Raw genomic sequence first — 15,761 nt, 5'->3', positions numbered from 1 at the left:
TTGTATCAAATAATTCAATTTATAATAAACATGTATGCATTAGCAAAATTAAACACACGTTCATACTGTAACATAAAACCATGATAATAATTATCTTTAGCCAAAAAAAAAAAGAGCAAAATTTTCCCTGGAAAATATTTTTTTCTTGGATAAGAAATGTGGACTCCATATTCAAAATTCATACATTCTTGTCTTATGCTAATCATCCAGATTTTGTGCAACTGTTCACCAAAAAAAAAAAAAAATCATAATAATAATAATAATTCAAAAACTGAGTTTAATTTAAAAGACATAGATTACTGGAATCATTTATTTATCTAATTCCATATTTTCAAAGATATATATTTCTTAAATGTAAAGATCGAACTGTCATATGTCCTTGTGTCCAGATGAATCTGCATCCAGAATTATAGGAATCACATCCCCAGAACTGATGTCTATTTGAAGAGATACACAAGTTCAGTGTACAAGTAAGTCTACTACGCCACAGGTTGACCTTTAGCCATGTTAATGTCTGTCTTTGTCACATTAACATCTAATTTCTCCAAGAATTCTTCTTGTTTCATGGCATGCATTGTATAGAGATCTAAAGAAAATGTTAAGGAAACAACTGATATCAATATTGTCCATGGCTATAAATACCAGTGAAGCAATAGCTGAGTATCGGACAAGTACTTTGTTAAGATAGTTCTCAATTGCAGGTAAGTATAGCATTTTCTAGAGCAGCATTCCTTTCAACTCTCAACACAAGTAAGTAGAAAACCTGTATTTGGCTTCTTTATGGAAATTTTCCCAAACTTTTTCGTAGACCTCTGGCTTTTCCTTTGACTTTAATAACACCACAGGAGTTCACGTAATATTATTATAGGTATTACGTATTTTTTTTATTTACTGATAATTTCGGTTAAATTGATAGGTATGCGAACTCCTGTGATAACACTTAGAACTCAAAAGTTATCAGCTACATGTCAATTTCGCATCACTTCCGTAATTTCTGCTTTCATATTGACATTTCCATATTTTGTAGCATTTTTCACGTTTGATAATGAATAGTCAAATTAAAGTGGAATGTATGGACAATAAAATAGCATGATAAGAGATGAAAATATCTACCTAAACAAGATACGATGACAAATTTTAGTGATATGAAATAGGTAAATGATGTTTTAGGCCTGATATCCAAGAGGGGTCCAATGTAAAAACCTGAAGTAAGTTACCTTCTCTATTTTTTTCTATACCACCGGTATGATATTAAAAATTAAATATTAAACAGTTTATTCTATGTTATTTTTTGGAGTTTCCATCTGGAATACATTGTAAATGTGTGCTAGCAGATTAATTTATGAAAGAAGACAAATAAAAATATCCTTGGATCCGTATATATGGGGGGGGGCTCTCCACAAGCACCTGTGATCACACCGTGTGTTTCATATTTTGTAACATGATTGTTTCAACTTGTTTGCTTTGTACAGATGATGTGCAGATGAATGAAACTGAAAATTTTGTTGATAACACTTAAGTTTCATTTGTTGATAATACTTGTTTCATTTTTTTCCTGATATATATGTAGTTACTCAAATTAGGAACACATCTGAAATCAGTCCAATCATTCAATACTAAGAAAAACAAATCAGCAGCAAATTCCACATGTTTCAGACTAAAAACACATTCGTAAATAAAATTCAACCCGAATTTACTCGATACACTATCATAAATAAATCTTGAAAAGGATACAGATTCCAAAAGCGAAAAGCGAAAACACTCCAGCTGATCTTCGATTAGACCATAAACTCTTTTTGTGTTTAGTAGCTCTGGTTGAATTTAAGCTGTCTAATTTGTTCACCAAATGTTTATGAAAACTGTTTGTCGCCTCCGACGATTTGTTAAATGCTGGCATCAACAAGCGATTGTATTCCTGATCAGACATATTTACAGCAGATGGGGAATTTCGAAAGTATGGTTCTGGTGGCAATCCATCTCCCTTACTTATTCCCAAACGGGAAGGGTTGTATCTCTTTGCCATTTCCTCACAAGACAAGACAGTCTCCAACTATTACGTCGGGTATGGAGGTCGTTGCATAATATTATTTATCGATTAGATTATAATGATGAAAATTTCAAACCCGATCAATCAGCTTGAACAATGATTCTGTAAATTCTCCTTGTACTAAATAATTATCTAAATAACTAATAAAATAAAAGAAGTACATATCTGTAATTTTTAATTGATGTACTAGGACTAATCATTAAAAAGTAATGTGGATTTTTTTTTCATAAGCGATAAATCTAGAGTCTCGACGTTTAAACGTTTCACTGACCAAATAAGGCGTCTGATTAACATCGATGTAAATATTATTGATTGAGTGCGACATGGAGACAAAGGAAAATAATGTGAAAATACTCTTCATATGTATCCTAACAAATTAAACAAGCTTATTATTGGAAGCTGGAGATACATTAGAGCGTGCAAGAGAAGTGTCTTTTCCGAGACATTGCTGTTTCAACAAAAAGCATACTGTTTCTTGACGTCTTTGATCAGCTGTTTTTGACAACAGACGCAGATAGAAAATTATTGTAAATGTGACGCAGAATATTGTATAGTTCTGTGCAGATTTTGAGTTTATGCATTAATGATGACAATGGGATGAAACAGATTTGATCAATCATCCCATCATTCATAATAGTAATGGGAAACTCAAACAGCAGTAGGTACAACCTAAGTTCAAGTAGACATGAACATTGGGAAAAGATATTAGATCATCCTAACTTTGGACTGATTCAGTCTGTCCCTTATAGCAAGTGGATCAAGTCTCAGAGGAACTATGGGGGATTTACAGACTATGCCGACTTCACGACTTGTCGAGAGTCAAGGCTCCGTCACGGCGTTCTGGTTAAGCCTGATAATACTGGAGGACGGTACCTCATTCCAAGCTTCAAGTCAAAGTTTGAACTCATTCTTGTGGAAAAACAAAGATGGTTTATGTCCAATTACAAATTGCCCCGTGTCCCTGTGCCTGATTTTGAGGATCCACAGTGGTTCCAGAGATCAAGTCATAACAGAAACAGAAGAGAGTGTAGTGTTATTGGTTACCATGACAACTTGGTAGTAGTGCAGATCAACACAAATCGTTATTATCTGTCTCCTAGGTTTTACCTTATAGATCTAGAAAGTAATGAAATAGTGGGACATTTTTTAATCTTTTATCACTGTAGGCGATGGTATGAGTGTTACATATCACCATGCAAGAAACAGATCCTCATGAGACCAGACAATTTAACTCGTATAGTGTCCTTGCCTGATAACTATATTCTGGAGAATGTGTGTCTGAAAAGTGCATTTAGTAACATGGAAGTTGGTGTCGTCCCACCGACCTTGCGAGCCCACGTCATGTGTTATAATAGTATAGCAGGGGACAACCTGGCCTTGATTGCTTTTCACAAAACCATAGAAATCAGGAGAACAGACACCTGGGAGACAGTCAGGAGTTATCAGAACCTGGATCTCCCCACAGGTATCCAGCAAATGAAGTCCAGTCCCCTGGGAGATTTTCTTGCTCTGAGATGTGTGTCCCCCGTCCACAGTAAAGAGTACAGTGTTAATGTAATAGCAGTCCTCGACTTTCACACTTTTAATGTTTTAATGAAGGTTAGTATTGCAAAGATGCCTTATAGCTTTTTCATTGGTGACTCACTTAACATTTCTGAATATAGTTTTCTATGCTTATTCAATATACACAGCTTAAGTGCATGTTACATGTAAGTGTTTTTCCATTTATCAAAATAATCTGCCAATATATCACGTACATAGTTTAAAGTATAGTATAAGTATAGTATAACATGTTATTAACAGTAAGAACAGTAAAAAGATTAATACTCATTATTATTTACAATGTACTTGTGCTACTATAACTGATGCTATTTTTTGTTTCAGGTGGATGTAAAGGGCTGTTATCGACCAGTGTCAGAAGTTGTCAACCTCCAGGTTTTCCCACACTTTAGTCCAAGCGAGGCTACAATAGCTGTGATGAGGAACTGTTCATACACTCGAAAAATTATGACTTACAAACTGCCAATCTGTCGCTTTAACCTACAATACCTCTGTCGCAGAGCCATTCTTCACCTGGTCAGCTACAGGGAGGTACATAAACTACCCCTCCCCAGCAACATTATCAACTTCCTACTTGCCAAACCAGGTCATACACGCACTGGTCTGTCCTGAGGAAAGTTTGAGTCTTAAGTGCTAGTAGTATTTATGTGGTATGTTAGATAAGCATGTATTAATTTATGTGTCAATAACACTTTTTGATTTATATTTCAGAGACACAAAATGTACAGTAATGTCCATTCATTCAAATTAAGAATCTTAATTTTTTCCATGCTTAGTTGGCTTAAAAACTTGCAAAAACACTACATGTACTGTAAACATGGATGTTTTCAAGGGTTAAAATTTTGGGCTTTCAATCAAACAAAGTGTTTACATGGGGTTATTTTGGGGGATTAAGTTAAAAAATTTACAAAGTGTGTTGGATTGTTGTTTTGGTACGGTACCTTAAATGGAACCATTGGCATGGTGATAAATTTTGAAACTTTACTAACCACAAAATTTCGCAGAAATTTCCCCCACACAAACATTTCCACATTAACAGCATTTTCTGGAGATAAAGATGCCAGCTTATAAGATTCATTACTGTAAACATGTAAACAAGTCAAACCAGTATTTATTTAGACATCGTTTCTTTTTAATTGATATTTATAGAGTATTATGTAGAACTATTCATTTTATAACTTTTTTATACATGTATAGTGCAATATTTAAGTGTAAATGCAATTTATACTGTGTGCTATATTGTACCATTTTTTTTTATCTTATTTATTTATGCAAACATTAATGATGAAGCCTATTCATTTTGTTTGTAAGCATTCTAATTTTCTAATACAACATCATTCATTTATTATAATTGCATTATACTTTACTTCTTGGCATTGAAAAACTGTGTTTTGTTTTGGGATTTTTGGCATGATTCATGCTTCAACTCTCTGTGTGCTTACTCGTGAACCCTGCCAAAATACGACTTTATTTATGTCGATATATATACATGTAAAGGTGCTAATTCATAATTGCCCCAACTACTCCACAATGTACATTATCTCTGAATTTTGAATGTGTGATTAGAACATGTACAGTATGTCCACCAGTGTTGGTAAAACAGCATTTGTAGCAACTTGTCTGCAAAGTCACATACAATATTCTCATCTCAAGTCAAGAAAGCTAGCTCTTTCAAAATAGAAGTACTAACCTGAGTATCTTATAAGAACATCATCTGTTGTTGTGTTTTATCAGTATAAGCTTAGCAATGATGGAAGAAATATAATATGTATGCTGATCAGCAGCTTCTGTGAAAACATCTAACCAACAGTCATGTCCTTAATTTTCCAAGAGACTCACATCTCTTGATGAATGACCAGCAACAAGTTATATAGATGTCACTTTTCAGTAATGAAGTCCAGCTTCAGATGCTACAATTGGGCATTATAACCTAAGTGTGTTATTATTACCATACGACTGTGTTGTACAGTACTTCATCCTGTACAGAAAAGATAAAACATATTGAACAGTACATTGAAAAAGAAATGTGTTAAAACAAATCCTCCTCCTGCTAGAGAGAGAGAGAGAGAGAGAGAGAGAGAGAGAGAGAGAGAGAGAGAGAGAGAGAATTTTTCAGGTAATTGTATCATGATGGTTTTTAATGAATGCTACACTGTAGTTGTGTACCAGTATATGTACAAAATGTGCAATTTTTTTCCTTGATAGGAATTTGTACTGTATACTTACCATTGTACTGTATACTTACCATTGTACTGTATACTTACCATTGTACTGTATACTGTATACTTACCATTGTACTGTATACTTACCATTGTACTGTATACTTACCAGCAATTTTCTATGTTGTCATCCAATTTGTGTTCATTTTATGGGATGTAAATTTTTCCCCCCGAAAACATGGATTTTATGCCCCATTGGAGTAATAGTATTGAGGACATAGATTAATCTATTTGTCTTTCGGTTTATGAAGAGTTGTACATTCACAAAAAGTTCATTTGCAGGGGACATATTCCTTATACACTTTCCTAAATACCTGAGGGTCTTTAATTCAACAGAAATATATTTTTATTCATATGTGATTTAGGCTGGCTATAAACATTTTGGCTTTAATTTATAAATTATCTTTATTTTATGTTTTATGAAACCTTCCATCAGAATTAGGAACATCACATCCTTATACCACTAATATGATATGTTTTATTTATTAATTGTTTTAAATTACTTATGAAAATTGCTTTTAAGGTCACCTAAGCTGAAAGCTCAAGCTTTTCTGATCAAAAAGTGTCCAGTATCCGTCTATCAAATCATGTGTTGTCTGTAATTTTTTCAAATTTTCGACTTCTCCTCAAGAACCACTGGTCCAATTTTAACCAAACTTGCCATGAAATATTCCTAATTGCATGGGTGAAGGGAATTCAGGTTTGTTCAACTGAAGAGCAATGCCCTCTTTTAAGGGGAGATGATTATAAGATTTTGTGAAAATTTGATGGCATCTTTAGAAGCAATCTTCTTCTCAAAAACTACTAGGTCAGAAAAATGAAATTTCATTCTAATGTAATTGTTTTGTAAAATGCACTTTACATGGCCAATGCTCTGATGTTGGAGGAAATTAAAAGATCATTAACGAGTGAAAGCTTTTGATTGTGACATCATAGTAGAATTACGCAAGAACACAATGCTTTGTGACTAATTTCATGAAGCAAAACACAAGGAAATAAGATGTAAACAACAAAAAATATGCATAAACTGCATTGGAATGGGAATAACTGATGCCTCATTAGTTATTTGTAACAGTTAATGAGTTTTACTGGAGATGCATAAGCATGCAGAGCCAGTAAAACTGATGTTTGTGACAGTTAAATCAGCATTAAAGGTCACAAATAACAATTGAGAAGACAGTTAATCCTTAAGTGAAAGCTTCATTACATAGTGTAGATTCAAGTTTATTCAAGTCATGATCCCTGGGGTAGGGTGGGGCCACAGTGGAAGAATAAAGTTTACATAGGAATGTTTAGGGAAATTTTACATAGGAATGTATAATGAAAATGTTTAAAAATATTCTTAAAAACAGCAAAGACATGATTAGTCATTTTTATATGGATGCATCCTTAGATGAGTGTAGATACTGGTATATGGAAGCCTCCTAAGATAGTGTAGAATCAGTTTTGTTCAAATCATGACCCATAGGGGTAGGGTGGTGCAACAATATATGATCAAAGTTTTACATGGTTATACATGTTTATATGGAGAGAAAAAAAAATCTGCTGATGAAGAATAGCAGGACCATTGTGACTCGGGTGAGCATTGTGGCTTATGGGCCTCTTATTATAATATATAAATTCCTTATACATACAGTAACTTGTATGGTGCAGGACTGAATATAATACTCAATTTATTAACATGCAGATAATCAAATTGATGTTTGTTATGCATTATATTGCTCTGTTGTTGAATGTTACAATGTGTATGAAAGTTCGGCTGAATAAAAATACACTGTGTATCAACTTCATTTGACTATCTCAACACAATAACTGAATACATACTTTTTTTCAGCATGGTATAAATTTACCTTTTGTATGCGGTCACAAATTTTCCACAGAAAAAATTGTCACAGAATACTGAAAGTACATTGAAGTCCAAAAAATGGCATTCCAAGAAATCTTTGTAATTTCCTACCTGTGGATTCAACAGAAATTGTGATTCCACAGAATATTATGACCTTGCTTGAAAAAGTATGTTTACACTGTTAGTATCTAATTGACAAGTTTTTAGCTCATAAAAGTTTTAGGTGAAGTGAGCTTTTCTGATCGAAGGGGGTCGGGCGCTCATCTGTTGTGTGTCATCTGTAATCTTTTTACATTTTCAATTTCTTCTTAAGAATCATTTGGCTAATTTCAACCAAACTAATGCAAAAAAACAAAACAAAACAAAACATCCTTGGGTTATGGGAATTTAAGTTTGTTCAAAAGAGGGGCCACACCCTCTTTCAAGGGGAGATAATAAAGAATTAGTGAAAATTTAATGCCATCTTTTAAAAATCTCCTTCCCAATAAGCATTGGGACAGAAAAGATGAAAACTTATTTGAATAAGCTTCATTACATACATGTAGTGTAGATTCAAGTTTGTTCAAATCATGACACCTCCCCCCCACCACCCCCCAGAGGAGGGGGGCTTGGGAACACCATTAAGCAATCAAAGATGGGAATATATAGAAAAAAATCTTTAAAAATTTTCTTCTCAAGAACAGCAAAGCTATATTTGGTAGCATCCACAGGAAGTGTTGATTCAGTTTCGTTCAGATCATAACCCCCTTGGATGGTGTAGGGCCATAATGGGCAATCAAAGTTTTACATAGGAAAAATGTTTAAAAATTGTTCTTCTCAAGAACAGCAAAGCCGCAATAAGTCATATTTATGTGGAAGCATCCTCAGGAAGTGTAGATCAGATTTGTTCAAATCATGACCTCCAAGGCTATGGTGAGGCCAAAATGGGCCATCAAAATTTTTCAAAGGATGAATCTTTATAAAATCTTCTCAAGAACAGCAAAGCCAGGATTAGTCATACATGTATTTATATGGAAGCATCCCCGGGTGTATATTCAAGTTTGATGAAATCAGTGACCCCATGAACTTGCAAAAATTCTGTTTCATACAGTGATACTTGTCCATCTTATTTTTATTTTTAATATGGAATGAATGATCCTAAATTTAGACCATCTCTAACAAGAGTTTATGCTCACCTGAGCGGAAAGCTCAAGTGAGCTTTTCTGATCAAATGTGTCTGGCAAAGTCCTTCTATCTGCCGTTGTTGTCTGTAAATTTTTCACATTTACAACTTCTTCAACAGAACCACAAGGGAAATTTCAACCAAACTTGCCAAAAAGCATCCTTGGGTTAGGGTGGTTCAAATTCAAATGAAGAGAAATGCTTTTAGTTCTTCTGAAGGGAGAAAATTAAGAATTCATTTAAATTTGGTTTCAAATTTTGAAAAACTTCATTTTAAGAATGACTGGGCCAGAAAATGTGAAACTAATAGGAAAACAAATATCTCTACATTCTGTAGATTCAAGTTTATTCAAATAATGAACAAATGCCCCTGGGATGGGGGGGGGGGTAAAAACCTTCTCAAGAAAAGCAGGATCATGGTTAGTCATATTGATATGCAAGCATCCTCAATTGGCAAAGATACAAGTTTGTTTGAATCATGACCCCCTGGGGTAGGATGGGGCAACAATAGGTGATGAAAGTTTTACATTGGAATATATAGTATAAAATCTTTAAATATCTTCTTCTAATAAAAAATTTTACATATGAATATAAAGGGGGAAAAAATTAAAACCTTCAAGAACAGCAGGGCCATGAAAAGTGATATTAATGTGGAAATATCCTCCGGTAGGTTCAGGCCCTTGAGTAGAGTGGGGCAACAATAGGTGATCAAAGTTTTACATTTGAATATATAGTATAAAATCATTAAAAAACTTTTTCTCAAGAATAGCAGGGTACGAAAGCCCATTGAGCTCATTTTCGTAGGTAAAAAAAAATCTATTTTTCGCGTTATAACGCGAAACTTTCGCGTTATAACGCGAAATTTTCGCGTTATAACGCGTAACTTTTGCGTTATAACGTGAAACTTTCGCGAATAAACGCGTAACTTTCGCGTTATAACGCGAAACTTTCGCGAATAAACGCTTAACTTTCGCAAATAAACGCGAAACTTTCGCGTTATAACGCAAAATTATACATATATAGTCATGTTACTCAGGAACCTGTGATCTTGACTGACAGATAAAAAACATGAACGCAGAGGGGGACTTCTATGAATTTATAAATGACATTTCTTCAGAAGATGTATAAGAGAACTGATGCGAGAAATGGATAGATTATAGTGTTGATTTTGCATTTAATCTCAAAACCCTACTAATGAATTAAATGAATATTCTTGTTTTTCACTTGTTGAATCCAAGAAATTCTGTAGACTATTTTTTTTCTCAGGAAGATCTCCACTCGTTGCTTTCTTTGAATAAATTGTCGATGTTTTCGTAAGTAATGGTATGACCAAGTGGTGCAACCTTAAAATACAATGTTGTATTTCTACAGTGAGTCTATCGGAGATGAAATATTTGATACAAATATTTGTCATCCAATTTTCACATGAGGTTACTCATGTGATGTGACACAATTGTTCCGTGAAATATACAAATTTACCTCATTGTTGTCAATTTTCTGAGATCTTTTATTTCAAATTCTATAGAGAGTGTTCAATCGAATTAAAATTAGACAGTTTTGTAGTTTGTATTTTCGCTCCTCTACTATACGCTTCAACACTTGTATTGAACAGCATTGAGAAAGACAAAATGTGACGGCAAAAAAGATTTAGAAAGAGGAGAGACACATTCAATGGCGAGAAAACATAAAATGTCAGCTCGTGATAATCCAAGTTCAAAATAGTCTTTCGTTTTTCACTGTAATGAATAAACAAGATCATTAAAAAGTAAAACAAACTGTAGACTTATGCAAATGTCTCTGTTTTACAGGGAAAGTTTCGCATTATAACACGAAAGTTTCGCGTTTATTCGCGAAAGTTTCGCGTTATAACGCGAAAAATATATCTTTTTTTTACCTACGAAAATGAGCTCAATGGGCTTTCGTAGCAGGGCAATGATTAGGGATATAAAAATGCAACCATGCTCAGGTAGTGCAGATTCATGTTCGTTCAAAATCTTGGCCCTGGGAGTAAAGTTGGACCACAATAGGGGGTCAAACTTTTACATAGAACTATATAGAAAAAAATCTTCGTCCCAAAAACAAGTAGGCCATCAAATAAGTCATGATTTTAATATGAAAATACTCAGGTAGTGCAGGTTCAAGTTTGTTCAAATAACCCCCCTTGGGAATAGGGTGGGGCCACAATAGGTGATCAAAAGTTTACTTAGGAATAAGGTGTAGGAAAAAAAATCTTTGAAAGATTTTCTTAAGAAAATCAAAGCCATGATTATTCAAATTAATTTGGAAACAGTTTGTTCAAAATATTGCCCCCAGGGGTAGTATTGGGCCACATAGAAGATAAAAGTTTTACATGGTAAAACATAGGAAAAAATTTTAAAATCTCCGCTGAAAAAAAACCCAACAACACTGGTCCATGATTAGTCAGAATATTCATTTGGTAGCATCTTCATGAATGTACATTCAAGTTTGATCAAATCAAGGCTTCGGGGTAGGGGTAGAGGGACCACATTAGATATTTTTTTTAATAGGAAAAATGTCTTAAATTCTTCCTCTAAAGAACAGCAAAGCCATTATTAGTCATATTGCATCTTCAGGTAGTTTGTTCAGAACAGGGCCCATTGGGAATAGGTTATGGCTACAATATGGAAGCAGACGCTTAAGAGGGAGCATATGGGAAGAAATCTTTTGAAAACTATATAGAAAGAACACACTAAATCATATTAAGAGGCAAAACGCACCTAATTTGTATGGAATGATAATTTTTAAAACTTACTAGTATTAGTATTAGCTAGGTTGTGCCAATTTTTTAAATTAAATTATCGAGGAATTTTTTTAATCTGCCGAAGAAAAAATGCAGGGTCAAAATGACTCAGGTAAGCGCTGTAGCCCATGGGCCTCTTTTTAAAAAAAAAAAAATAGTCGTTTTATTTGTTCCCAAGTTGCTAAAGCCAGTTCTATACACACATGTTAAAGGGTGATATGTTGGTAACAGATTCTGCAAAAACATTACTATTTTACTATTCTTATAATACATATGTATTTCATTTAAATCTTAACAAGGAATCGTATTTACACCCTAACTAAAGATTACAAAGAAATTAATTTTATTTAAAATTGTTTAATTCCAAGCAAAGTAAAAGACAAGAAGTTCTAATATCTACAGTCGACTAGAATTTATTTCGTTTTTCCTGGAAACTTCAAAATCAAGCAATTCCAGTAAAGCACGTTTAAATGGAGAAGATTTATATTAAGCAATGCCATTCTTAAGTCAATGTGATAATACTGTATTCACTTGTTGATGGAAATATTCAGTAATAGATAAGCATCAATCTCTTCAGGTGTGTACAAAGAGTAATGTTAGAAAAGTCTATGAGTATTCAGCAGAATTTACCCTGGATCGATCTATAGAAGTAGAAAAAAACAACAAAAATATATACATGTTAAAAAAAAATAGTGTCCGAGTAACATCAGAAATGTCAATTTTAAAGTCAGCTGCAGGGGATTTGTGCCATTAATGAAACGCAATTATGTCAACTTTAAGTTGGTTCTAGAAGAAGGGACGGATCTCATCTCACTTTTTTCTTTACCCAGCTCATCATACTGGTACGGCGGATCCTGGTATCTGTAGGCGTACCTAGCCAAGAGTGATAACAAAAATGTCTCCAGCACTAACAGTCCATAGTGATACCCTGAAAAAAAAAACAGTAATGTTTCCAATAAATATTAACCGTTTGTAGTGATGACCTGAAATAACAGCAGTTGTGTTTCCAGTAGACATCAGGACTCAGTTACTTGAAATTAAATGCGTATTATGTTCCTCGTGATCACAGTTAAAATTTTCGTGTGATAGTCTAATCAAATAACAATACTCACTGTCAGAAGTCCACAGGATAGCGAGGAATAACAGTGACAGCCTGATCAAATAACAATAGTCACCGTCAGAAGTCCACAGGATAGCCAGGAATAACAGTGATAGTCTGATCAAATAACAAGAGTCACTGTCAGAAGTCCACAGGATAGCCAGGAATAACAGTGATAGTCTGATCAAATAACAAGAGTCACTGTCAGAAGTCCACAGGATAGCCAGGAATAACAGTGATAGTCTGATCAAATAACAATAGCCACCGTCAGAAGTCCACAGAATAGCCAGGAATAACAGTGATAGTCTGATCAAATAACAATAGCTACTCTCATAAGTCCACAGAATAGCCAGGAATAACAGTAATAGTCTGATCAAATATAATAGCCACCGTCAGAAGTCACCAGAATAGCCAGGAATAACAGTGATAGTATGATAAAAAAACAATAGTCACTGTCAGAAGTCTACAGAATAGCCAGGAATAACAATGATAGTCTGATCAAATAACAATAGACACTGTCAGAAGTCCACAGGATAGCCAGGAATAACAGTGATAGTCTGATCAAATAACAATAGCCACCGTCAGAAGTTCACAGGATAGCCAGGAATAACAGTGATAGTCTGATCAAATAACAATAGTCACCGTCAGAAGTCCACAGGATAGCCAGGAATAACAGTGATAGTATGATCAAATAACAATGGTCACCGTCAGAAGTCCACAGGATAGCCAGGAATAACAGTGATAGTCTGATCAAATAACAATAGCCACCGTCAGAAGTCCACAGAATAGCCAGGAATAACAGTGATAGTCTGATCAAATAACAATAGTCACTGTCAATTTTCGGTCAAAAGTGGTGACTCAGCTGAAATAATATTACAGTCAAGTTGAGTCAACAGTCTGTATATAGCCAGGAATAATAATCGTCAAAATAACTTTGTATAAGTTGATTTTAAAAATAAACATCAATAGTCTGTAGTGATGATAGGATTTAGAAATCGATATTCCTTAAGGAGACTATGTGTCAAGATCAACTCTAAGCATAGATAAATTATTTATATTTTTTAAAAACAATTATTATGAAAAACTTTTTCTCTTAAGACATAAAAATACTGTGTTCTACATCTAGAATATCATTTTATTGTAATACCATCTTCCGTTATAAAATTGTCATAATCGGGAAAAAAAATCATTTTACTGAGCAGAGAGTTATCCCCCCTTATATTGTTAACGCTCAATTTTTATATACATGTTGTTATGAAAAACCACAATCATAATATACATACGATAAGCTTGGACCATAGGACCACGTGTCTTCACACAATCAAAAACGTCACGAGAAGCCAGGAAAGTAAGTAGAGCCCTTTGAGCGTCCGAGAAAACCATAGCGAGCTGCACCGAGAGAAACTTTAGGCGGATCCTACATTCCTTCAGCTTCGGTTCTACGAATCGTGTCAGCGCAATTGCTCCCCACATTGAAAGCAATAAACTTATAATGTTGATGAATTGAAAGTAGGTGCCAGGGTTGGAGGTACTCATCTACAAAGTAACAATGGTACAAGTGAGTTCTCGTTTACTCTATGTGCCGTTTGTCCTGCTTGCCCTTTTCCCTTCAATTCAACTGTACTTTCTTTCTGTTTTTCATCTTCCGTCTTATGAGCATTTCTTATCAACTGTGACCAGGTACATAAACTGAGAGAAAGGGGAGACTTACCACATCTGTCAGTTTAAACTTGTTGTCTATCCACAGTAGGACTAGGATCAGCATTGTGAGAGGGCGGACGACAACCATCTGTACACAGAGTAGTTTGATCGTCCTCAGGATACCACTACAGTGTAAAAAGTATCAATACAGCTACTCATACGTGACATACCGTGATACAGATATTGAAATTTTTAAGTTTATAAAACTTCTACAACAAAATAAACCTTCAGACTCTTCAAAAAACAATACATGTACGCACAAATAGAAAGGATAAAAACCTGCTTATTTTCGAGCCATTCATACAAACACAACAGCAGCAACATGGTGGAGTTCGGAAAGTCATGGCTTCATCTGACATGTCAGTCACTAATTTATCCTCGTCCCCAAAATATCCCATCAAAATCCTTATGTACACCAGAATACTGATGGCCCGCAACCTAAAATAAACCCAGGAAATTAAAAATCTTAAACTAGAGGTCTATGGGCCACAAAGCTCACTTGAGTCACCTTGGCCCTGCTCTTCAGAACAGAGATACTAAGGTGACAAAGGGATGAAAATCATTGAATCCCCCTGAACGGGACTCTAGTACATTGCAGGTTGACTTCCAGTGTAAGCTGGTGTCTGTTCAGTGGACTGAGGCACAACACAGAACATCAATATTGTTCACACTGGGATTTAAACCAGCGATCGTTCAGTTACAAGCCAAACACCTATGACCACTGAGCCATGTTGAAGTTGATCAATGACAAAGTAGCTTTTTTATGAATAAGATGAGTTAATTAATAATTATAGATCATAAACACTCACGTGGAGGTGATGAGTTCCATTAAGAGGGTTGACCTCGGAACAAGGAGACCCAGTACACAGCATAAAGAGAGGATCTGAAAGAATAATCTGAATACACTGTAAAAAATGTGTTTACAATTCAAACACTTTTCTAAACACTTTCTTGTCACCTCCTTTTTTATATGTTTAATTTCTAAACATGTAAAATTCCTAAACATGTCTTAGAAAGTGTTTAGAATTTAAACACTTGTGTGCTTAGAAATTAAACACATGTAAACACATAAACACATGTGTTTAATTTCTAAACACATAACAGCAGATGTGTTTAAAATCTAAACACATCATAAGTTTAAATTGGACCTGCAGAAAAACAAAACACTCTCGTAAATTTAGGCACAAAAAGTATGTTTTTTAAATGCGCATAATTGTCAAAATTTTCAAAATATGTAACCAATATTAACTATTTTCCATAAAGCCACTGAACGTTGGGATATGTATTTAATTATACAATAGAATGGACACTGTGTGATGTACATGTACTTAATTTACACAAATAATGTAGGAGATAGAACTGAAAAG

General features: G+C 34.4%; 3 protein-coding genes across 3 annotated transcripts in view; 1 reads left to right on the top strand and 2 right to left on the bottom strand.

Annotated features, from left to right (window-relative positions):
* Positions 1-296: 296 nt before the first annotated feature.
* On the bottom strand, positions 297-2,060 carry LOC133191365 (uncharacterized). Its single transcript, XM_061327120.1, has 2 exons — positions 1,735-2,060; positions 297-586 (listed from the first exon to the last, which is right to left on the bottom strand). The coding sequence occupies exons 1-2, from the start codon at positions 2,021-2,023 to the stop codon at positions 480-482; spliced, it is 396 nt and encodes a 131-aa protein (XP_061183104.1). The 5' UTR covers positions 2,024-2,060; the 3' UTR covers positions 297-479.
* A 277-nt stretch (positions 2,061-2,337) lies between these two features.
* LOC133191364 (uncharacterized) lies at positions 2,338-4,765 on the top strand. Its single transcript, XM_061327119.1, has 2 exons — positions 2,338-3,646; positions 3,932-4,765. The coding sequence occupies exons 1-2, from the start codon at positions 2,687-2,689 to the stop codon at positions 4,217-4,219; spliced, it is 1,248 nt and encodes a 415-aa protein (XP_061183103.1). The 5' UTR covers positions 2,338-2,686; the 3' UTR covers positions 4,220-4,765.
* A 7,190-nt stretch (positions 4,766-11,955) lies between these two features.
* Positions 11,956-15,761, bottom strand: part of LOC133191097 (organic solute transporter subunit alpha-like) — a 7,479-nt gene continuing 3,673 nt past the window's right edge. The window contains exons 3-7 of the mRNA XM_061326788.1: positions 15,204-15,277; positions 14,674-14,832; positions 14,405-14,519; positions 13,977-14,229; positions 11,956-12,522 (exon numbers count right to left, since the gene is read on the bottom strand). Of these exons, the coding sequence (XP_061182772.1) occupies positions 12,359-12,522; positions 13,977-14,229; positions 14,405-14,519; positions 14,674-14,832; positions 15,204-15,277 (765 nt within the window). The 3' untranslated portion in view covers positions 11,956-12,358. The remainder of the gene's footprint in view (positions 12,523-13,976; positions 14,230-14,404; positions 14,520-14,673; positions 14,833-15,203; positions 15,278-15,761) is intronic.

The sequence above is a fragment of the Saccostrea echinata genome, unplaced genomic scaffold, assembly GCF_033153115.1.
Source record: "Saccostrea echinata isolate AGI-Se365-2 ecotype Australia unplaced genomic scaffold, CSIRO_AGI_Sech_v1 ptg000023l, whole genome shotgun sequence".
NCBI lineage: Eukaryota > Metazoa > Mollusca > Bivalvia > Ostreida > Ostreidae > Saccostrea > Saccostrea echinata.
Note: the sequence above shows the minus strand (reverse complement) of the source record. Positions and strands in the feature narration are given on the sequence as shown.

Excerpts from the sequence above, each read along its gene's own strand:
- LOC133191365 (XM_061327120.1), bottom strand. The coding sequence starts at position 2,023 with ATGGCAAAGAGATACAACCCTTCCCGTTTGGGAATAAGTAAGGGAGAT. Across the intron at positions 587-1,734 it reads GCTTTTCGCTTTTGGAATCT|ATCTCTATACAATGCATGCC; the intron begins GTATCCTTTTCA and ends CATTTTCTTTAG.
- LOC133191364 (XM_061327119.1), top strand. The coding sequence starts at position 2,687 with ATGGGAAACTCAAACAGCAGTAGGTACAACCTAAGTTCAAGTAGACAT. Across the intron at positions 3,647-3,931 it reads CTTTTAATGTTTTAATGAAG|GTGGATGTAAAGGGCTGTTA; the intron begins GTTAGTATTGCA and ends TTTTTGTTTCAG.